Source organism: Aptenodytes patagonicus, chromosome 4, assembly GCF_965638725.1.
Source record: "Aptenodytes patagonicus chromosome 4, bAptPat1.pri.cur, whole genome shotgun sequence".
Classification (NCBI taxonomy): Eukaryota; Metazoa; Chordata; class Aves; order Sphenisciformes; family Spheniscidae; genus Aptenodytes; species Aptenodytes patagonicus.
Window position 1 is genome coordinate 52507249 of NC_134952.1, and position 25046 is coordinate 52532294.

Sequence of the window (25046 nt, forward strand, 5' to 3'; positions counted from 1 at the left end):
CTGTAGATTTTTCCTAAACTCATTAAACTTTGAAAATTACTTTTCTCCTTCCTTCATGCATACAAACCCATTCAAATACCAGATCCTCAGAATCTGACTCAGTTGAACCTAAGATAACACTTTCTTTCTCCTTGGGGTAAGGGGTACTAATTAGATGAGCTAGTGACATGTCAGCAACAAAGAATCTAGCAACACTTGGGCTGATGTGATGGTTTGCACACAGCTCAAAATATGCTTCAGGCATTGAAGGGTGGGACAGGAAAGCAGTAGAAGAGGACATGACATAATGGACGCTGTACAAATCCTTTCAGATAAATTGAAATCTTAGCTGAATCTGTGCCCCTGAAAAACAATCACTCAAAAGCCCTGCTTTTCTAAACGAAGTCAGAACATGCAAAAACTCCAGTTTTAAGTGTTAGGATGTGATATTCAAAAGCAGTCAGCACTGATGAAGTTCTGCTCCAAATAAGTCTCCTGGCAATTATCAATAGGATCAGCATTAGGACTGATGTAGAGCAGTTATAAAAAAAGAATCTGAACTGTAATCTCTTCCTCCCATAGGATTAATGTTCATGGCCGATGTTCACCAAAAAGGCAAAACATCAGGCTGAAATATTCAAGTTCCACGGCAGCTAAACTTCAGAGCCACTATTTTGCTGGCAAAAAATGAGCAGCTGGGTGTAAGAGAAAGGTAGAATCCATTGTACATCCCGTATCACAGCCTGAGCCCTTTTTCTTCCCTGTTCCCAGCAGCCCAGGAGCAGAAGCAGAGATTTCTGGAGGGGGAGTTCTGTGCCAGCATCCCATACCCCAAGGAAACAGGATTAAGAGGTTGCCTCATGGTGCTTGAATGTTAGGGGAACAAAAGAGCTGCCGTCTCTCAGGCATGGCCACTCTTTCCCACCCACCCCCATTCCCTGACCATCAGATCTCCTCTACCCAGTCTTTCCATCCTTCCTGAACCCAACTCATCCCCACCATCTGCTTTGTCTCCACAAAATAGACTTTTGCTAACTAGAGGATGCAGAGAAAAACCTCAGAGCATTTCAGAGGGGGTATCAATACTAGGTGAGAGAAACCTGTTGCTGCACATCCTAGAACAGCAATGCATGCTGCTAGATTTAAAGCTACTTGCCTTCTGTCTCTTCTTGCCCCCAAAGGATAGCTTGGTAGTAATTCTTCCCTTACCACAGGCTACAATGGATAATGGGTGGCAGAGGTACTAAGAAGCATATGACTGTGAACACCAAGCCCTGCCTAGAGAATTACTCTAAGCACTGTTGAGCAGACTTGCTCACATTCACCTAAATGATTCAGGTACTTTCTAAGAAAGCTCTTCCTTTGTTTTCTCTCTCAAAAAAAAAAAAATTGTTGAAAAAACAAATCAGTGTTTAAAAACCTGAAGACTTGAAACATTATCATTCCACAGACGACTCTGACCAGCTCCTAATCCTCTGTGCATCTTCCTCCTGAAATCAAGAGAGCCTTTGACAGAGCATCCACAGCTATGATCAGTCTTTGGCTAAATTTGCATAAGATTTCTAAAACAGGAACAGATCCTGACACGGGATGAACATTACAGCCTGCAAACTTTACACACAACACCTGACATAAGGGTAATTTTCTTTCTGATTTCTCCCTGTAAAGGATAAAGAGCATCATGGAACTGATCAAGTTGTTTAATATAGCGGTAGCACAAATTTCAGAGCTGCAGGGAGAAGCAGTGACAGAGTTAAAGAGAAAACTTTACCTGCCAACCAACCTTGTAATCCATCTGAAATAACACAGTTACATATTTAGCTTTGTAACAATTAGCACAAAGAATACACTACCAGGCTAACAAGATTTACCAGCAGAAACAAGGTGTGTCAGCAGCCTTCAACAGCATTTTGTCAATGGACGCTGCCAGGTTGGGTTTAGCACCATCTGTCCTGGTCAAAACAGTTACCTTTTTCTCAGGCCAACTTTAAATCCAAGATGCACAGACAGAACTTGAAGTAACTGAATGTCCTTAACAGTCTGGAAAACCTGCTAACTTGGAGATAACCCCTTGACCATCTACGCTCATCCATTTTATTTCAAGTACGACCGATAGTTCTCCATGTTCTCTTCTTGTAGTCTGCATACTAAGATGAATTGCCAAGCATGATTCTCCTTCAGGAGGCCAGCAAAGGCTTCTGTTTAGTTGCTTCCTTTCTCATTATGTACTACACAAAATCTAGAGGCATAGAACTGAGCTAAGGAACAAAGCAGCCAGGAAAAGACGAACAAACAAATCCATTACCCTCATCTTAACTGTCATCAAGGCATTTATACCACTCCAAATAGATTGCAAAGCAAGGTGTAAGCTTTGCTTTTTAAACCGGTTTCATTACTTCTCCCAGCCTCCCCTATTTCTCAGTTTGGACAACAGCAGGCATTTACAGCAGTCCAATCAGCCGCATTATAAAGCATACATCTGAAATGAAGCTCAGGGAAAAATCTGCAGAGAGAACTAAGACTTAAAAATCCCATCTCATAGATGCATAGATGGTGTGTAGGAGGTGGAAAGAAGCACTGCTAAATCTGTTACCTTTCCTGTGAATGATAAGCGCACCACCCCTTCCAAAAATAGACTATGAAGGAAACATTATGCTGATGACCGTGAAAAGCAAGTTCACTACTCTGGTTTAGACAGCGGGTCAGCTGTACATGAACACATGCCCTCCTTCAAAGCTACTAGATTAGCTATTACTTATTTTTTTAAAAAGGACACACAAAATTTATTGGAAATAATGATGTTTGAAAAAAAAATAATCATCCTCATTTCAAGAGGCTGTTTTAGAAATTCCAAGCTAACAAAAGGAAACAACTGACATGAACAAAGCTCCTAGTAAAAGTTTCCATCTTCTACCTGTTCGTCTGACAACCCTGTGCTATACTCTATTACAACAGCCACCACTAATCCTTCCTGCCCTCACCCTTTAAAGTTCTGTTATGCAAATATATGCTCATAACGGGGCAGTACATAGCCTGTCTCCATGCTGTGGACAAGGAAGCACGTTTAGCTGCTAAATGCATTGGTCCAGCACCAAACAGCAAATGCACTTCAGACAAATTTCTAAGACCACAGTAGGGATGAGGATGATGGGGGAAGTCTTTCTTCCATCTGAGGATCTGTGCGAAACACATTCATATTTACATCACCTTTCCAGTGACTTTTCTCTTGACCTGTTAGAATAATTTTCTCCAGAGAAGGAAATTAATTCAGCCTCCAGCTCTGTTTGATCTCTGATCTTTCTTTACAAAATAATTTACATATGGTATGTCTATCTGAACTCTGTCAGTTATATCTTGAGGGATTTGTAAGATGAAATATTGCATGCACAAAATTAAAAGCGACCCAACCATTAAAACTGATGCTACTAGGAATCTGAAAGGAAGCATTTGTTCAGATCAACTACACAAAGCATTAGTTAAGTCAGACAGGGGTTAAACAAGCATCTTAGAGTGCAATTCTTACATGGCTAAGATACACTGGGTGTTAAGTAATGAACCGAAGTGTTTGATGCCACAGTGTAAGGTTATTATCTAATTGCCATAGGTATATTTATTAGGCAAAGCATAAGCGTTTCATGCGCACATTATCATCTATAAATTGCATTAGGGATATAAATTCTACCAAACTGGCCAGTGACTGCATACATGCTTAGAATTAAACCACACATTTCAACACCTTTAAAGTATTAACTGATTATAAATTGTTAGCTTAATTATTTATAAATATTTCACATTAGAAGCAATTAGAAGCTCATAGTCAGTTCTCAGTATTAGAACTGCTAACAGGTTTTACAGCTTCCAGCCTCCTTCCTAAAGGCTCACACAAAATTAAGAGAAGCTCCAAGTCTTAAAAGTGTTCTCTACCCTAGCTCTGCTGCCCCTGTAATTTCCTTCCCCTTTGCAAAATGCAAAGCACATTTTGCATTTCTAGCTGTAAAAACAATTTTCTTTAGATCTGACAGTTTGTTTCAACCACTGGCATCTTCCCTCCTTCAGCATGAATGGACACTCCTTGTTAGAAATACTGTCTCTATGGATAAGAACACATTTCTCATGAGTGACACTCACCCTGACACCCTAATTGAATTTTTCACACCACTCCAGAGTGCACCCTTTGGGCCCTAAAACCATCACAGGGAACTAGTAAGGAAAAAAAAACACCACATATCTTCTTTACATATAATAGCACATGAAGAAAGTTTTACATTTTACAATAAAAAGGTATAGCAAAGGTTGACCAAAAAAAAGCCTAGAGCCTTTGCTTTGTCCCACAGCCCCAGAGAAGAAATATGCATGACTGACAACACTGGCAGGGCATCAGCTTGCTCTAGGTGATGCCCCTTCCACACAGGATGGAGTGGGAGGTGGGACAGAGGGATTAAGCAGCTTCAAAGGCACAAATCCTGTTCTATGTGCTTCTGAAGGAAGCGCAGTTACAGACTGCTCCTCTTTCTGTTTGTAGCTAGCCTTCTAAGCAGGGCAGTTCTTTATTGGCTGTGTCTCCTCACTTTGAGCTTCATTTTGACTTTTCTGACCCAAGCCTGGCAAACCTCCTGGGCATGTGCTAACAAAGCACAAGCAAACAGCTCTGAAAGCTAAAACCAAAAGCTTGGAGAGCAATCAATACGTCCAATATGTTTCAGAATCAGGTTCTCTGCCTGCTTCACTCTTGCAAAAAGCATGGTTTTTTTTAGAGGACAACTTTAGCAGCTTACACCTCCAGTTTCCTCACAGGGAATATTTTGCATTAGACAAGCCACTGGCAAAAAAAGGTTTGCAATCTAAATTTTCAGATGTATTTCTGAGACATTCAATGTATCTTTCTCCAACAACAAATTCCAGCCTCCAGATATATCACGGAAGCTTTTGAAACACTGAGACAAGTACTTAAAAGCTGAAAAATTATTACCAATAATCCTTACACAGGCCACTTAACTTTCTCTAAGGGACAGATTTAACACAGCTGAAAGCAGGTGAGAGCCAGAAAGTTTAATGACAGTTTACTGTACAAAAGATGGGTCATCTCTTTTGTTATGAGCTAGCAGCTTTGAAGAAGTCCCAGACATCAACAGGCTACATATAAGCTTTTATCTATTAACCCACAGATTTTTTAGGAAGTTCTATCAGTGGTCAAAATAGCCACCAAAATGATGTATATCATATGCCACTGGTATTTGCCGATTATCACTAGTCCTCATATGAGCTTCCTTTCTACTAATAGTAGTAACAGCACCGCCAGTAATTAGGTAATCCTAATAAAAGCATTCTGCCTTCTTTCTTCTTCCCTTTCCTCTTAACCTACAGGTGGGGTTTATTTGTTTTTAGTTTTTAGGAGATGACATTGGATTGATATTCTGAAAATACGTATTAATCTATTTCTCCACAGAGAGGTATTCCCTCCACACTTCAGTCCTGAATCATTTTGAAGTTTATACAACCCTCATCACCACATCAATCCAGGACCTCAATTTGCCACTCATACCTATTAAGCATCCCACTGCAGTACTTTGCTGAACAGAGACTGGCAGACATAAACACACATTGCAGTGCTTTGCCAAAATGTCACTTCAGCACCATAAACTTTCATTGCTAGCTAAAAAAACCTGCCAGCTGCAATGTTTGGCTTTTACAATATCAGCAAATGGCACCAGCTATCATCACAAATCCTTTCAAGATAATGACTTCCAAATAGGCACTGAATGAATCACGTTTAAGTTCCTTACCTTCCAAGGCTTGCACACTTCATCTTGGCCAGCAGAGGAAAGGAACACTGAAACATGGCAGAAGATGCTAAGGAGACCGTTACCGTAACCCAGTAACGTTTGCAAGCCTATAAAACCTGTACCTTAAGTTGCACAAAAATGTCACTATTGTTTGCCCAACTATCATGGGTTACATAAAACTATTTCCCATCTGAAACAGCTTAATCTTTCGCGCAACAGTGGGCAAGAACAGGAATAGTTGGCATGAATATGAATCATCCCCAAACGAACTTAAACATATTCCTCTCAGCAAGAAGCACCTTCCTGAATATTTAACATGGGATTGGCAACTATTTACAGCAGGGGAAAAAAAAAATACATTTGAGTACTGCATGGACTTCAGTAAGGCCTTTGACACCGTCTCCCATAGCATTCTCTTAGAGAAGCTGGTGGCTCACGGCTTAGACAGGTGTACTCTGCGCTGGGTCAAAAACTGGCTGGATGGCCGGGCCCAGAGAGTTGTGGTGAATGGAGTTAAATCCAGTTGGCGGCCGGTCACGAGCGGTGTTCCCCAGGGCTCAGTACTGGGGGCCGGTCTTGTTCAATATCTTTATCAATGATCTGGATGAGGGGATCGAGTGCACCCTCAGTAAGTTTGCAGACGACACCAACCTGGGAGGGAGTGTTGATCTGCTCGAGGGTAGGAAGGCTCTGCAGAGGGACCTGGACAGGCTGGACCGATGGGCCCAGGCCAACTGTATGAGATTCAACAAGGCCAAGTGCCGGGTCCTGCACTTGGGCCACAACAACCCCATGCAGCGCTGCAGGCTTGGGGAAGAGTGGCTGGAAAGCTGCCAGGCAGAAAAGGACCTGGGGGTGTTGGTCGACAGCCGGCTGAACATGAGCCGGCAGTGTGCCCAGGCGGCCAAGAAGGCCAATGGCATCCTGGCCTGTATCAGAAATAGTGTGGCCAGCAGGAGTAGGGAAGTGATCGTGCCCCTGTACTCGGCCCTGGTGAGGCCGCACCTCGAATACTGTGTTCAGTTTTGGGCCCCTCACTACAAGAAGGACGTCGAGGTGCTGGAGCGTGTCCAGAGAAGGGCAACGAGGCTGGTGAGGGGTCTGGAGAACAAGTCTTATGAGGAGCGGCTGAGGGAACTGGGGTTGTTTAGCCTGGAGAAAAGGAGGCTGAGGGGAGACCTCATCGCTCTCTACAACTACCTGAAAGGAGGTTGTAGCGAGGTGGGTGTCAGTCTCTTCTCCCAAGTAACTAGCGATAGGACGAGAGGAAATGGCCTCAAGTTGCTCCAGGGGAGGTTTAGATTGGACGTGAGGAAAAATTTCTTTACTGAAAGAGTGGTTAAACATTGGAACAGGCTGCCCAGGGAAGTGGTGGAGTCCCCATCCCTGGAGGTATTTAAAAGACGTGTAGATGAGGCACTTAGGGACATGTTTTAGTGGGTGGTGGTGTTGGGTCGATGGACTCAATGATCTTAGAGGTCTTTTCCAACCTCAATGATTCTATGAAGTCCCACAGACGGATGCATAGGAAAGACTGCAACACTGTGAAACAGAACCGGTCCCACATTAACCTGGGAGACTTGCATAATGCAATGGCTGTACATACACAAGGGAGACAAACAGTGCAGCCTGGAACGTGCTACAGGGGCATATTAGGTTAATTAGAAAGGAAACTGGAGATCGAGGATATAGGAGGTGGAAGGGAGACCGGAGAAAAGAACGCAAGAGGGAGGAAAAAGAGCATAGACTGCAGACAAGCAAACCCTTATAATAAAAAGTCAGTCTCCAGGTAAAAGGACAGGGAGCATCTTTTGCTTCTCCCTTGCAAGTTAAAGAAATGAAAAATTGTGTTCTGCTATTTGTAGATACTACAAATATTATCTCATTATCATGTCATATGAACAACTCCTAGTGGAGAATGTGTTCACCCTTCTATCAGCTAGCAAACAATTCTTGTTCTTGGAGACCAACGGAGATAGGCATATTCAGTTTAAGGATGGGGGTACTTTATTTCTCCAGGGTCAAAGCTAAATCTGTGGTTGAGCAATTGCTAGAAAACAAAGAGCAATATGATGCCACCCAAAAGCTCAACTTAATTCCTCCACAGGTAATTAGGAATACATTATGGTCAGAAGTAGTGAAGGCAGCAGGTAGACCCAGAACATCAGTCTGCACTAGAATGTTATCTCACAGCATGAAAGCCATTAGGAAACCAGGAAAACTCACATTTACATTAAACTCGTATTTGTTCCTGAATTAATGAAGAGCAATAACCTCCAGGATATTTAGATAATACCACACAAGTTTTCTTCCCTTGTGACTCAGCTCAAGCTCTGCTTGAGTCACAGATGCCAATGCATGAAAATGCTTTGACACAGAGAACATGGTCTTCCTTTAAGTACTACTATTTTGCCCCCTGAGAAAAAATACTGACAACATGCCCCACAGCAGGAAAGGCATTTTCTCTGCTAATCAGGGAGGCCAAGCACAGGTTGCAATTCAAAATCCTCCCAGCACTTCAGCACTCTCTAACAAACACAAACTCTAGCACTCCTACCTGGAGTCATCCATCTTTCACCATCTTCCCCCCCGAGTATTGTTATTTTCTGTGCATATTCACCTCTATCTTGCCCAGCCTAATTTTAAATATTTCAAATAGTGGTGTTCAGAATGAAATAAAATTAAGCTACTCATGTCCAGAATGTGCACATACCTGCCGAGAAGGAAGTGACAGGTAAGATCTTACCATAAAGCAAAAGAAAGGTAGAAGAAAAACATGGGATTTCCTTGCTGGCTTTGTGACTTCTGTGGCCTTCCTATTTATCAGCCTGTTTTCTGTGGGCTTCATTAGCGTATTTCACCAAATAAAGTTGCTTGTAAACATTGGAGCCTGCTTCAAGCACTCTGTACTGCATAATGGCACTGTAAAGAACAGTATCAACATATACTAAGCTACATACATGGGGCTTGCCCACGTGGAAACACCAAAGGAAAACAGAACTGTATTAATGAAACTGCATTAAGTGGCCTCAACTGTAATTGTTGAATTTATTTTGAAAACAAATTACAAATCATTGAATCAAAGCCACTTGCATTCCCAATACAGAGCATTCATACAGGATCGTAATGCAATTTCACAAGTCTACTGACATTCATACCTCTGTACAACCTAGATGATTCCTGAGCTTTCCCATCCAAAACACATGTGCACTGTCATGAGGGGGAGATTTGACTGTGTACATAAAGCAGATTCAAAACCTTAATATCGCCTACCTATGGGCGCCTTACGATTTATAATAAATCAGTTTCCTGTTTCAAGAATATGGAATAGCTTTACAGAATTGATTCATTACAGATGTTTTAATACAATACACCACTGTTAATTCTGAGACCAGTAAGAAAGGCCCTACCAAAATAAATCACTCCAGCTACGCTACAATCAAAGAGAGATGTCATTTCACTGACAGTCCCACTTCCTTCATGAATTCAAAGAAACAGCTAAGAAATACTTTCTCTTAAGGGGGGTCTTCTGTGATTCAGCTCCTGAGCAATGTGTATCCCCTAATACGGAATCTCTCTCCTCATTCTTCCACTCTCAATCCATCTACATACATTAAAAAAGGAAACATTGCTAATTGCTGCTAAGTATCCTTTCTGTTTTGCAGCAGTCACTCATACATTATGCATAGCTCAAGAAATAAAACTGTAAGGGGAAAAAAAACCCCAAACTATCTCAAACTATGTGCTCTTCATGTGTTATGATTTAAATAGAAATTTGAAAGCAAGTATTGTCTGATTGATGTTCAGTTGTGACTACCTGAGCAGGCCTTCTCCTATACATCATCTAAAACACTTTGTCTTCCTTGAGGAAGATTTACTGTCTGCTAGTTATCCTACCAGAAACCACAGTATGCAAGCTTTCCAAACCACTGCTGTAATTGCTCCTACAGACCAAGCAAGAGTGTCACATCAGAACCATGGTCGGGCTCACCCTGAATAACCAAAAATCCCACCCCTCTGCATTGAACCACAAGGCAGAACTGGCACTGCTTGGCTCAAGCGTAGAGGGTTAGAACTCTGGCTGCTTGGCAGGTTTGCTAGGGATCTAGATTACATATATTTAATCATAAACTTATCCATTCTCTACTGTGATCTTATATTAAAGCCATAAATGGCAAGAAGTAGTTGAGGAGGGCAATTTGATGTTGCTGCACCCCTGCAGCCTGCTTGCTCTACAGCATCTACAGAAAAGCATCCACTCCAGAAGTTAATTTGGTGGAGGCTATTTCTGCATTTGCCACACCAAAATCTTAAAGTTTTAGCTTAATTCAAGGCTTGACTTCTTCCTCGTAATAAGCTCTAGGGGAGATGAATAAACCTGCTTATTCCAACAAAAGAACAACAGTTTAAGTCTCATGTAACTTGCACTTACTGTCCTGCTTTTCATTGGGGTCTATTAGCCTTTTGGGACATCAGCTGGCTAATAGCATAAAATGTAATGGAAAGGTGGAAAAACTCCCTAATTCCCTTTCTGAAGAAGGAAATTGGGTATCTCTGCTCAGTAGCTTAATTGACTCACCTACAGACTGGAAAGAAGATGGGGAACAGTGATCCTTCAATAAGCCAAGCATCCTGTACAGTATGCTGAGCATAAAGACGGTCAGGAAACTAGGAGATATTCATATTCTATCAAAATGCATGGTTCCACCTAAACCCAAATTTTTTGCATGATTAGACCTATTTCTGAAACCTTATTTACAAAAAAAGTACATTAAAACAGTCAGTTTTAAAACTTTCAAGAATTTTCCATGTGGCATGTCAGTATTACGGCACAGTAAGAAATAAAATATGCAAAATATATCTCAAAAAGATAAAAAAAGACAAAATGAGAAAATGCCTCTTTGAGCTTTTTCAAGTACTAAGCAAGGCATTTACATTATATGCAGGTAGCAAGGGGACTACTAAAACAGTGATGGGGACTTTAATGTTGGGCATTTAAACTTTGGGGACTGCTACCCAAGATCACTTCAGTAAAAGTCAAATGTCAATCCTAAGTTTCTGGTTATTTCCGTGTAAGATTTCTACAGAAGGATTTCTAAACCAATCGCTGTATTTTTAAAATTCAAAATGTAAAGTGCAGAAACTAAAGATTTCATATTCAGCTTTTTTTTAAATTACAGGTGGTAATTAAAACTTCTTTGGGAACACTCAGGAATCTTAGTTCACAAGACAAAACAGAAATCTTTGAAAGATGAGGTATCGCTTGCATTTCAAAAATGGGCATTTAATAAAGCAGAAGAGAAACCTCCATTCTGCCACTGAGAGAGACAAATTTTCAGAGACACTTACAGGGTCTACATCCCTTCTCCCAATAAGACTGCCCAAATGAAAAAATAATAGCTGGCTGGAGTACACTCTGATGCTGGGTGTCTTAATCAAAACTGAGTTCCTCTCATCTTATCAAAATTAAAAAGGTGTTTCATCATGTCTTTATTCTCAGCAGTGTACAATGTCTCATGAAGCTTCCCTGTAAAAAGGATGAAAAAGGCTCCTACATATTGGTATATTTGATTATGATGATTCCCCAAAGTGGATTCACCCTGGCTCTAAGTAATGTATAATGGTCCATGGAAAAAAATCAGGTGTTCTTAAGACTAGCTATTCTGGCCAAGAAAAGTAGTTAAGACAAGAAATACTCTATACCCGTGGGGTCCACTACACTGAATGTTTATGCTAAGACTGTGTTTGAATTCTAAGGAGTCCCAGGAAATACAGGCTGGGAAGGAAGGGAAGAAGGTATAGCAAAGTTGCCATCGCTTTCATTCTTCTATATTAATTTTCATATTAAATGCAATTAGCAAGGGCTTTTAGTTAAATAATATTTTCTATGGAAAAAATGCCTAATGCCTAAATTGACTGTCTTCCCACTTACAGTCGTCTTTTTCTCTGAAAGCTTGGTAATTAAACCAATGAGCTATTACTACCTGCTCTGTAAGTATATTACCTATCTACATGTTATTTGCTATTGTAATTTTATGCTTGTGTTTACAGTGCTATTTACTGTAAACACATTAAATTAAGAGACACTTTAGAAGGAAAAAGGCTTTAGCACATACAGATACCAAACATGATCCATATAGATCATATGGATCCCAAACATGGTAAGGACAAGGCCTGCTATTCTATTTGCTTTAGTAAGACCTACAGCACACAAAACCTAACTATATTTTTGCATGGTACTCAAAGTACCTTGAGGTTTCAGCTTGACTAGGGATTTTGGTGCTAAAACAGTATAAACAAAATTATTCACCATAGAAATCATAGAACTTACCAACTGATTTATTCTTGAGATGCTATAGAACCAAATGACATGAATTTAGTGAGGTTAAGAACTTCAATTAGTTAATTACCTATCTGAAAATAATAAACTTTGTAATCCATATTTTGTTCTCAGGCATATTACACACTAGATATTCACTAGCTAGTATCCTTCCACACTATCTGGATTTATATGTTCATGCTGAGCTGAAAATACAATATTCAAAGGCTTCCACAGCTTTCTTAACTTAGGAAAAAACATGTTCATTTCTACAGTAAATGCAATTACCATTAATCTTCCTTTTTTAACTCAATTAATTTAGAAGCATACTCACACTGTACACAGAAATAAAACATGCACAGGCACAGAGTAAATTTAAAATAAATGTTTTATCTGTATAACCCAGTACTTCAGCTTATCATCTTCTCTTAACAGAGAGAAGAAAGCATGAAAAAGAGAAGCAACTTCTTTTCTGCTTCCAGGAAGAGTCCCAATGATTATAAATAACAGTATTATTACAGGCAGGTTTTAAAATTAGGCTCAAATTTACAACTAGTTTATAAAGAGTTAATCGATTTTTAATAGGCTGCATGCTAAATGCTAGCGTGCATCAGAAAATTTGTGAGTAGATGCGTGCTGGCAACGCATGAAAGAACTTTTGGAATCTAAATAATCTTAAGAATTGTTTTGTCACTTATTAAAATACTACTTGCAGTATGTTAACCCCTTTATAATTAATTCAAGCCTACTAACTGCCACTACCCTTGCTGTGTTAAGCAGTGAGAGTTTCTGCCAAAGCATAAATCCCCCAGGCAGTCTTCAGACGGGCACTATCAAGTCAGCCCTGTCACTCAGTAGTCTCAGCTGTCACTCCGCACTGCCCGCTCACACTGGCTGTGGGGTGGGCAGGTGACAGAGTGGTGTGACAGCAGCCCTCCAGCCCGGCCTCAGTTGGATGGTTAAACCTGTGCTTCATGGTCCAAAGCATGCCAGTATTAAAGGCTGCACTAGGCAACCTCAGACAAGCTTCTCGAGAAAGCATTTTACCCATAATCTACTTAGTATTTCCTTTGCATAAATATTGTTGTACCCACAGATAAAGAAACACTACGACTGTTTTCAATTAGTTGACAGTCAAGACCAGACTTCCATCACAGCACAAGAAAAATACCAGTCACTGTGCAAGATTGCAGGCTCTCACACAGGCGAGCAGATCACTAGTAGCAGATCCCAGCAACGACCATTAGTTTAGCTGGGCTTCCAGACACATGCTTAGAAACAGCTGATCCCAGCAAGGAGTTGGACTCAATGATCCTTATGGGTCCCTTCCAACTTGAGATATTCTATGATTCTATATTTATTTCAGTCCCTGATCCTGTAATTGATGGCAAAAAAGCAAACTCCTCCAGTTGCGTGGAGGTTGAGTTTATAGCAGTTCACAGAATAATTTGGTTTGGAAGGGCCTCAGGAGGTCACCGTTTGCTACCTTCAGTTGGAGGATTTGGACTCGATTATGTGGGTCCATGTGAACTGGAAGAAATAATTTGTCACAAGTTTAGAAGCCAACTAAAATAACAGATTATTGGCTAATGCCTTTCAGCCTTCTGTGTAAAAATAGCCTGTAATCATACTTCTATCCACTTTCAATGGATATGCTTCATTTGCAATTCCCTGTCAAATCCCATGACTTGCTTACACTGTGTAAGCAAGGTAAGTGTTTATCTTGCACATGGGACACCCAGCCATTTGCTTTAGGACAACTCCAAATAGATGTCCATAGGAAGAATAACCTGCCAATGGCACTGGCTAGCCATGCTGAAGCTCAAGGAATGAATTTGCTAGTTGTGGTCTCTTATTCCCAGTTTAGAGTAGACTAGCGATATCACAGCCTTAAAAGACATAACCTTACAGAGATAAAATACACAAAGTTACACTGATATTTTGATTGTGTGCCTGGTTGGCACCTTCTTTTATTTCAAAAGGCTCACCCTGTTTCCTACAAGGGACCTGTCTCTCACTGGTATTCTGAATGCCTGCGCCTGGTCCCCACCCAACTGTCAGTTTACCTGGAAAATCCAAGCAAAAAATCTCTCTCATGTGCCTCTGAACTGCACAGAATGCAAAAATACTAGGTTTTAGAATGCCTTTACACGATTCAATTTTGATGTTAACACTTTTGAAATAGCTATTCATCCCTTGCAAAACCAGTAAGAGACAGAGACGCAGAGCAGTCTGCTAGGAGCCGTAGATACTAATCGGCTAGGTGGCCATACTGTGTAGACAACCAAGAATCCCAGTCTAAAAATACCAGTATCAAGAATCAAATGAATGGTTTTGCGTATCTAAAGAACAAAGCACCAGTTCAGAATAATGATGCTATTTATAGGGCTATGGAATAATATGCATGTACATTATGGATATTCTTTAACTTCACAGATGTGATTTTATTCTGTTACAGCCATCATGACTCATATTTAAGACTTACAATATACAGAACAGAATTAAATGAAAGTCAGCAGAGATTTGTGTCATACTTTATAAGGATCTATATGTATATATTAACATTAAGATAAAAAAATACTAGGTATGGCCAATACTAAAGTAGGTAATTGCGTATTACAGCAATGATGATCCTTATGACACTGAGTTTGAAGAGCTATGAACAGAAGAGAATATTCTCAGCGTAAAACTACAAAAGAGCTTTAGCAGAAACTAGGGGCATAGACTACTGTGGCCAGGCCATACTTGTGTGTCCCCTGGCAGTTTATTAGATACTCGATTTTGTAAATCTTCAACACAGCTTTTACAATGGACCATGGCCACATTTTACTTATAGCTGAACAAAAAAAGGACTATTTTGGGTTATTTTTGTGTCCAAACAACACTATACACATTTTGGAAAGCATCATTCCCACTAGCTATCTGGGGTCACTTTTCACCTAGTGTAAATGGAAGAATATGACTGCAGTGTACCAGCAACAGAAGTGTAGTAACTCGTGGTATTGTGCAAATACTTAATGTTCACCTCAGTGCTGGAATAAAAATATCTACAGGGTGTTTTTTAGGATGAGCTAGAGCAAATTTAATGTGAAGAGTTCAGAACAGTTGGAGGCATTTTTGAGTTCATGTCACTATATTCATGGAAGATAGTGACTCTCCAGTTAAATCTTGACTGTAGATGCAATGTATCTAACCAGTCAGTGGATTGGTACACGATCCCTTCTGCTGTTCATCTGCAGGGGATACAAATTGTGCTGTTAAACCTGAGGTTTGCTGTTTGACCTTTCAGCTCTAGCAGGTTGCTTTTCAATCCTGAGTTATTTGGAAAAGTAGTTATCTTCCCCTTCAACCGTAGAGCGATCCTACAGCTGCTGGCCCCCACTGGAGGCGGCTGAGTTCAGAATCACCACTAGATCACACTTTAAACAGTGATCCAAATTTGTTAAGACTTTTCAGAATAGCAAAGCTAGATGCCCAATCGTACTCAAGTTCCCAAATCCTGCAAGTCACTCAAAATACAAGCTATAAACAGCAGGTATTTCCTTTGCTGTTCATTTGTTTAGCGTAACACAAATCATCCTGCACTCATACCACTGACAGACACAAAAGAAAACACTCCATTTGCCCTTCAGTTCAGAGAGGCCGCTCATTGTTCACTTCCTCATCTGGAAAAGACTGTAAACAAACCAACCTGTTTGGCCAACTGATCCTTCTTCACCAAGCCAGTGGCTGCAGCAATGTTCCCTGCTCCTTCCACTGTCTTCTGGGCCACCGCCGTCACTCCTGTCACCACAGCTCCCCCAACATTAGACACTTGCTCTTTGGTCTTCTCAGCCACTGAGAAGCAGAAGATGGAAAAACACATTACGGCTCTGGGAGCTGTAAGTTTTTCAGAGAATCGTATCTATCGCTGACAGCCCAACATCATGAAGAGCCATAAGGCCATTACACTTTGTGTACCCCAAGCAGATCTTAAGAAATAAGACTATCCATCTGGTAACACTGGAGCAACAGAGGTAAAAATAAGCCTTATTTGCGGCTCAATTTCTTTCACGTGGGAGACATGACAATTTCATTCATGTCTAGTTGTACTTTAGCGAAGAAAAGTTATTACTTAAGGGCCCTTATTATGCCCAACTCACTGTGTAATGTGTAATAATTGCATTCAATATATCCCAGTTTGTAAATGCATTCCAATTAGTCCACCAAACACTTACTGCATGTTACAGGGCAAGGAAGAGAATATTGTTTACATTAGACTCAAAATCCATTAATTAGTCTTTCATTTTTATTTTTTAAAATATACTTGATTAATAAGCAGAGCTACTGTTGCTCAGAGAATTTCTAACACAACCTTTTATCTGGTTCTCTAAGATTTTTGCCCCACTGCTGATGTGTCCATCCATAACATACTAATCTACAAAAAGACTGAATGCCAAAGATGCCTAGGCAAACTGAATTAATAGCTAACTTCCAAGCCCCAGGGAAACAACAACTCATTTAGCCTACATATACATCAGTGGTTGCCATTCTACCTTTCAGAATATTACTGGGTTCTTTCTGCTCATTCATCCCCAAGGGCTCTTTCTGATAGCAGCCTGCACTATAGTGAAACCGCTCTAAGAAAAGAGATGGGATGACTTCATGCCTTCAAGTTACATGGCCAGATTTTCAGGAAAAAAAAAAAAAAACGCATTTACTCATCTAAACAAGGGACCGTTCTTCAAAAACATCCACTGGATAGCTTTGTAGTTCTAACTAATCCTATAGTTTCCTTCAGCCCAAATCCCATCTGATCCACAAAATTTATTCATAGCTCTATTTGCACCCTTTATGAGCACAGCATGGATTCTACTTGGCAGATAGGCCACCCTTTCAGAGACTTTTTTGGGAAGCACACATGAAGAGAAGACTTTCTGTGGATAAATTAGATTTCTTTAATTCCTTACATAAAGAATATCAGCTGTCCATATCACAGGGCACACAGCAGAGATTGCTATGATTGACAGTAATAAAAATCACATATCAGGCACATTGTTTACCTTTCTAGCTTTTTCCTAATTGTTATTTAAAGACCCAAATAATAAATATCTGCTGACTGAAAATGGAGGCAGATCATTTAGCACTCATTCTAACTAACTTAAAGTGAAAAATTAGTAACCCATTGAGTATTATCTCTATTATGACCAACACCAGAAGCTTTCATTATAGAGCAGGACAACAATGGACTATACATTGTCTGAAACTAGAAACAGAAAAACAGCCTGTTCCAAAGACCTTTCAACCTATACATGCTAATAAGATATAAATCCACAAGAAATTTCATCGTATCCATCCAGTACTCTATGGCCATGCTTTTTCCAGAAAAAAAGTCAAAAATGGGTTTTGCTGAAAAGCAAATGTTGCCCTCAGGGAAGGTTTGACATAGTGCAGGAAGATATCTATTAAGATGCCCTATTTCATTATTACCACCTACAGACTACAAAAGCTCTGGATTCTACACATGAAGTCTATATAGAAAGTTTTTCACTAGTTCTTGCAAACACATATCTTAAGGTCGTGTCCTAGTAACACGTTATATCTTCCAAAGAATATTAAGATCTGATTGTGCACGGAGTCGTTCAGAAACAAACTGAGTAACACTATGAGATGGAAACTTGTGAACACTTTCATATTATTTAGAATGGCAAGAAGAAATCTCAAACAGAGCTATGTAAAGAAGTAGCATCTTGCAAAAATACGCTTTAAGGTAAGTAATATTCTCCAACAAATTAAAAAAAAAAAGAGAGATGTGTTTTGGGTAAGTTTTGGTATTGCTTTTTATTTTTTGTCTGTCTCATTTCTTTTCTGGAAAAGAAGGAAAAAGAAAACAAACCCAACAGAAGATATATACATCAAGGTCCTTTTTTATGTATATATTTTTTTCTTCGGGTTTTTTTTTTTTTAAAGGAAGTGACATACACTGTTTTGAAAACTCCTTTTTCCAAAAATAAGTTGAATGGCAGAGCATTTAAAACAGACAAATTCAGCAGGCTTGATGCTGACAAAGGATCACATGCTCAGCCACTCTTAAGCAGACTCCTCCCTTCTGATAAAATGATAAAGCATGGCTGCACTGTGTCCATTGTCAACAGTCGTAACTAGTTTCATTATTTCAAGATCTTAAAAAAATGTACCTCAAAAGCAAAATGTGAAGAAAGAGAGTGAAGTTTGGCGCACTGTGGATGCTACAATATAAAACACCTAATTCCTGATGCCACTATTAAAACCCCATTTCTCAGACTATGTTGTCATGGCAAGTACAACCACCTACCAAGAGCAACTATCCAGTGGCTGCTGTTCCCACTATTGGAGCATTTCGGGAAAGCTCTGTCTGAAGCCTATTTTCTCCTCCCAGAAACACAGTACCCTAGGAAAGGCACGGTACACGCAAACAAAACAAAAAAGCAAAGAATCAGGCTGCTAGCACTGTTACTGGCACAACAACAAGACACCTGATAAAAGCAATAACAAAAGCAGTATATTTAAGATTGCTTCTACTTCAGACGTAGCCTAAGAAAGCTGACACAGAAGGTAGCATGAAAGATCTCTCATACACTGCTTCAGAAATCAGAGCCATGACAATAAATCCGGTAAACTACACACATAGCACAGATTTGCAAAAGCACTCATAGTAGTAGGAGAAAGAGAGTCTTCCTTCCTGTCTCTATGGAATACCTAGACACCATCAAAGTCCCTATTACCAGAGTGACTCTAAATAAGCTCCAGCTTGGTGACCCTTCAGCTCTGGAACCCTAGTGACAGGAGAAAAACACAAAATAGGTTTCCAGTCTCATATTTTATTGCTTACACTAAGTAGCAACAGGGGAAAAGCTTTAAGTGCGCACAAACAAATCAGTTCAGAATGCAGGGGATTGATACCAGCTAATTAAATTAATCTGAATACCAGGTTGTTTAACGATCTTAAGCCATTAAGTCTTTCTAAAGCTGATGTCTGCTTTGCATCACAGTGCTGAGAAACAGAGTAAATCAGTGCCTGCAAAGCTCTGCCATGCTACAGCCTGATTACTTCTGTCCATCTATGCAGAGACTGTCCACTCCAGTAAACGATCCTGGGATTGTGTACAATGACCATGCCAAGGCTAACTTTGAAACTGAAGTTCTAATACTGACTATAGCACTGTGCAAAAATTATTAGCATTGAAGCTTTCTTTTCCCTACTTATTACAGACAACTGGGTAACATACGATATTAATGAGAAACCTTTGGAGCAATTCAAAATGAGAACTAGTTGCTTTCAATTTTGAACAATAAAAGTGGATGAAAACCACAAGGTTTCTCTGAATTAATGAAATTACTCTTACTGCACTAAAAATACTTTTGAATATATATTTCAGACAACAAGGTTGCCTGAGGTACTTGAAGAATTTGTTTACAAAGAAGCCATAAATACATTGGGGGTTCTTTAATTCATACAATTTACTGTAAGGTACCTGATGGACTTAAAACAAACACAACAGGAATATCAGTGACTAAGAATGTTAAGAAATACAAGAGTGATCAGATAAAAGAATTAAGCAAAACACTTGACTATGTTTCATAACTGTTGATATTGTATCTTGACTCAGCTTCAGGAAACAGTCAGGTGGTTGAACTATCAAGGGCTTTTTGGCCCTGATCTTTTGTACAAACCAGTGCTTTACTTTGATTATCAGGATATGGACTGTAAATATTTCATCTTTGATACTGTACATTTCTGGATACTTATCCCTGGGAGATAAGCAAGACAGATGAATTATGCATTTACAGTCAAAGGCCAGTAGACATGTTAATTAGGCAGGCGAGTCAGATACGCAAGCTAACACCCCATAAAACCAATAAGCAAAGCTTCTTCATCTTCAGAAGTTCTGAGAATGGGTGACCTGACGAATAACATGCTCACCGTATTCCTGTGAATCACAGCCTGGTATCCTCATTTTACAGTGTCTTGATGCCAGTAAACCTGGTACAATCAGGTCATACTTTGTTTAAAGCAAGAAACATCTCAGTCTAGTATTTCTGCATTTGGAAAGCAACTGACCAAAAAGCATATTTAGTTGTTCAGCACTTTGAGGTGTGTCAGCTCCCAGTCCCTTCACCAGCAAAGGGTTTTAAACCACAAACTATTAAAAAATAGCAAAACTAGCAAGACCTTGGAAGTCAGACAGTAATAAAGGACTGACTGCACAACTGTGAACACACACTCATTTTGATCTGCGATTCTAGTTTGCATTTGACTGTCTCCAACCTCTTGAATCCTTTTTATTCACATAACAAAACATGTTATTTCATCTCAGGTTTCACATGATATTAACACCCTGGTGCATCATAAGACCACCAGAACTGGCAAACTCCTAGTCCTGTGAAGAGAGACAAGTAGGTCTTTACAGGTGCCCTAAAGGCTGTTTTGTCACATCAATTTTAATAGCGTTGATTTAAATGGATTTGATTTCTAAGACAACTTCACTAGCATTTCTCAGTGTCTTCGTATTATATCTCATAGCATCGCTACAGTGAACCCAAATCTGTTTTTACCTACCTTCTCTGCTTGCCAGAGCAACTCTTCATAGACTTGCAATTTTTAAAATTTTTTTATTTTTAAAATATGTACCCAAGCAATTCCTCTGTTCTTACACTACCAAGCCCATACTGTTTCATTTTAGAAACCATGCTCTCTGGATTTTGCATTAGGTCTCCTCTTCTCACTGCCACATTTCAACCTGCATGTCCTCTATTCATTTTCCATTTTCATTCAACAGCCAAACTCCTTTTGAACAGTTTAATAGGCCAGAAGGAAGCAAACTGTGGCACAGAACCCATTATTCCCAAGCTTTGGGTGTTTCACTTTGTGTCACCCATTTCGTAAAGTTGGTGAGGAGCGACCACTGTTTTGCCTAAAATTTGCAGTAACTTTTCTGAATTTAACATCTTTTGAAACCTGTCAAAAATTCTATTCATCTACTTAAAATTTCCTGTCTCACTACACATATTGCAATCAGATAAAGATGGATACTCACAGCATTCGGGACCAGGTGTTTCTCTCAGGAGGAGAGAAAGAAATTCCTCACTAAACTAGCCTACTAGAGAGTCCCAGTGCTTCAGGAAGTTTCATACATGTGCAAATGCCCTTGACTTATTCTACCACAGCCCAGCTTGGTGAACATCACCTCCATTAACTTGCTTGCTAGTGCTGTCAGTTGCTGTTCCCACATCTGTGATATTAGATATATGTGCTTCATTCTACTGCAATCCTCTACTGGTTATGGTAATGATCCCTCTGAATATTTCTCTTAATTGAGGTCTAACAAGCTGAGATTTCAAACCTCATAACAAGAACGTGCATGTTTAGCCTGAGGCTAAACTCTGAAGGACCATCATAGATGCTCAGTTTTGTTACTAAAAATACTCTTGACTGACTTCTCAGTCATTTATTTGTGTTGTGATATTAAGTGCTTCCAAGTTTCCCTACAGCTGTTTATCCTTTGCATTGGCTTATGTGAGCACAGGTGAATGATACACTGGCTATACACAGAACAAAAAAAGAAATCCTTTTCTACTCCCTTATTTGATTTCTAATTTCTCAGGGGAAAGACACCTTAAATTTCTTGACCACGCATTTTCTTCACATGTCCAGAAGTCCCATATTCTACAGCAGAAAATTACACATTCTATTCAATGCACTATGGTCAGCTGAGGTTTTCCTACACTCTGTACAGATCAAAGACTTCCATTCATTTTGCCACTTACTACAAATTATTGGTTACTGGTTTCAGTTCATAGCTAAAATGATCCCTGCAAATCAATTTAAAATGCAAATTTACTCTTTTTCAGTGTAGAAATGCTAATGTGAATATACATGCCCAACATTAACTTCAAAGTTTGAAAGTGCTGTTGCTACTGAGAGATTAGGCAGTTCTAAAAAACATTTCAAAACCCTCAAAACTGTGACAAATTCAAATCAGTTTATCGAAACTCTGAAATTTGTTTCTTTCCTGTAAGCCATTTCCCTTCTATCTTCCCACCCAACCAGCTCCAGTAGGACACACTGATGAGTCACAAGAATCTTTCAGGAATGGAGGGAGCGATGGGGCATGTCCACACTGCAGCGGCAGCACGACTGGGGGTGCAGCAGGCACGCCTTATCTGAAACTGCCCTACCTGTGTGTTGTCGGAAACAGACCTCAGGCTGGGATGAAGAACCACTGAGAGCACAGGTGATGCCCAGGTATTAAGCTCACATGGAATTCTCTGCAGCCACAGATGTACCAGTTTAAAGCCCTCTCAATCAGTCCTGCCAGCTTACCAGCAAAGACACATTTTCCTCATTGGGACAGGTGGATCCCATCAGGCCCCAGCATACCTTGTGTTTCAGACTCTTCCATGATCATAAAAAACAAAGTTCTGGCAGAGGCACCAGTCCTGGAACCAGTATTGATGTCTTGGGCACGCCTGTTTCTTCCAAAGTCTCTCCCCATTACTGGGAGGATTGAGGAAAACACTACCTGTGCTTGTGAACCTTTTAGCAGTCTTCCCAGGGCCCTGAAAGCTCTTTTGATCAACCTTGCACTTCTGGTTGCAACATCTTTAGCACCCACATGAAAGATCAGGAGTGGGTAATAGTCTGAGGGCTGTACTAAGCTCGTCAGTCACCTGGTAACATCCCTGATTAGGGCCCCAGAGAGGCAGCAAACCTCCATGAAAAGAGGGTCTGGTCTGCAAATGGGTGCCTCCGTTCCGCTCAGGAGGGAGTCACCAGTGACCATAACTCGCCACTGTTTCTTCTCGGCGCTGGTCTTAATGCAGGTCTTGCTGCGAGAGGTTGGTTGATGCGCCCTTGGCGAGGGTGCTCACATAGGTCTCTCCTCTTCTGCCTTATCGTGTGCTTTGTCTACCGTACCCAGAGCCTCATACCTATTCTGTGAAGGTAGCCGAGAGGGTTCCTCTTACAGCTCCGTGCAGTAACCTGCTTCCACCCCTCCCTATGCCCCGTAACACTGCCCTCCTCCTGGCACAAAACAGATCCTGGACCTACCTCCGTAGCGGCCACGCTGAGCTGGCTCGCGGGCACCAGAGATGGCAGCGCACAGCTCCACGGGTCCATCTCCTTCTCAGACCCTCTGATGCAACCCGTCCCGCCCACCTCCTCCTGCGGCTCGGCCACCGGGCAGAGCAGCTCATCCGCCAGGTCACACCTCCCGCAGGCACGCACGCTATCGCCCTCCCCCTCGGGGAGCGCCCCCCGCACACAACCCGCAGCCTGAAGCCCGGACGGCTGCACGCTGCGACCGGGGCTCCGCCCGCGGGGCTGCCGCGGTTCCGCCGGGAGCAGCGGAGGGGAGGGGAGGGGAGCGGAGGGGAGGGGAGGGGAGGGGAGGGGAGCGGAGGGGAGGGCAGGGCAGGGCAGGGCAGGGCAGGGCAGGGCAGGGCAGGGCAGGGGAGGGCCGGCCCAGCCCGCCGTCAGGCGGGCTCGTGGCTTCAGCTGGTGTAAATCACCCGCGCGGCCGGGCGCGGGCTCCGCCCCTTGCCGGCTCGTCCAATCAGCGGGCCCGGGCTCGCCGCGCGGGGAACGCCCCCTGCCGAGCCGCAGCCTCTCCCTGCCCGCGTGGGGGGCGGGCGGGGCCCCCGCCGCCGCCGAGGCCGCCATCCTGAGGCGACCGTTAGACCATGCTACAGTCGTACGGCAGCCACCTTAGCGGCAGCTTGGGTGCCCTCACACAGGCTGCAGCGAACAGCAGCGATCGTACGGCTGGGCTGAGTTAGCGGCTGCGGAGGTGAAACTCCATTTTGCTGCATCCCAGCTTCGCTGCGGACAGTCGAAAAGACCAACGTGTGGAGACGCTGCTGACCTCATTTGCCTTAACTGCAAACACGCCCTGTGGTTCTTCCTTTCTACCTAGCTCTTACAGTCCCTACTGTACGAAGGAGGCTCCTACATTATTTTCCCTCCTTCATTTGTTGCGGTAATTCCTGTCCCTAGCATCGGCCCTGTCCGACCACGAGCTCCTAAATCGGCAGATTAAAAGTCCTCCCGACACATGCCCAAGTCCCTCCCCACTTTGCCTTCCACAGTCCTCCTCCAGGCATTCCTCCCCTTCACTCCCACCTCCAGATCCCACTTTTCTGCCTCCTCAGATCCCAAGGAGACAAACGTGGGCGCCCAAGCCAGGCTTTCTCTTTCCATAGGTCGAAGCTCTTCATAGCAAAAAAAAAAAAAAATTAAGAAAGACACTTACTTTTTTACGCCAACTAGTTTATAACTTTCCAGCACAGAATATTTCACCTTTGGCAATAAAAAAACAACAGAAAGACCCTTGATTTATCTATTTCTACAAAAGCAAGTTATTTCCTTCTGTTTAGGAATCTGGTTTCATCAGTCTCCTAGCTCGTACTAACACAGCTTGACTTTGATTCAGAACACCCCTCAAAAAACCCTTCTCACATAGAAACAACTATATTAAATTTATATATTTGATTGTAAAACAGTGTATGAATTTTGACAAAAAGAATGTTGCTTTCCGCCTCTAAATTTTTCTGTGTTTTTCTATCATTCATAAATTGGAGTGCTCTCAAAAAAATACACAGAATTTTTAACAGCTAAATGATTGGTTAATCAAACGTAGGGAGGCGGTTGAAATTAAGAGAAAATTGTCTTACCTGTTGTGACACCATGAACAACTCCTTCCTTGGTCCTGGAACCTAAAGAAAGAACAATATTAGGTTGAAAATACATGTTCTTAAGTACTGGTAAAGCCTAGATGGATGATAAAGAGGGATGAATATATAGATTACATACAGTTGCATACAGTATTTCCTAAGATTATTAAAATGAATTCAAGAGAATTCAATCTAAAGGAAAGGGCAAAACCATCAATAAAGAACAACTGCACGAATGTATATTGACTGTGGAAAGGTAAATAATACTGGAA

At 41.3% G+C, this 25046-nt stretch overlaps 1 protein-coding gene across 1 annotated transcript in view; it reads right to left on the reverse strand.

Moving 5' to 3' along the window:
• SNCA (synuclein alpha) overlaps positions 1 to 25046 on the reverse strand; it is a 70895-nt gene that overhangs the window by 37415 nt on the left and 8434 nt on the right. The window contains exons 3-4 of the mRNA XM_076336756.1: positions 24775 to 24816; positions 15773 to 15918 (exon numbers count right to left, since the gene is read on the reverse strand). Of these exons, the coding sequence (XP_076192871.1) occupies positions 15773 to 15918; positions 24775 to 24816 (188 nt within the window). The remainder of the gene's footprint in view (positions 1 to 15772; positions 15919 to 24774; positions 24817 to 25046) is intronic.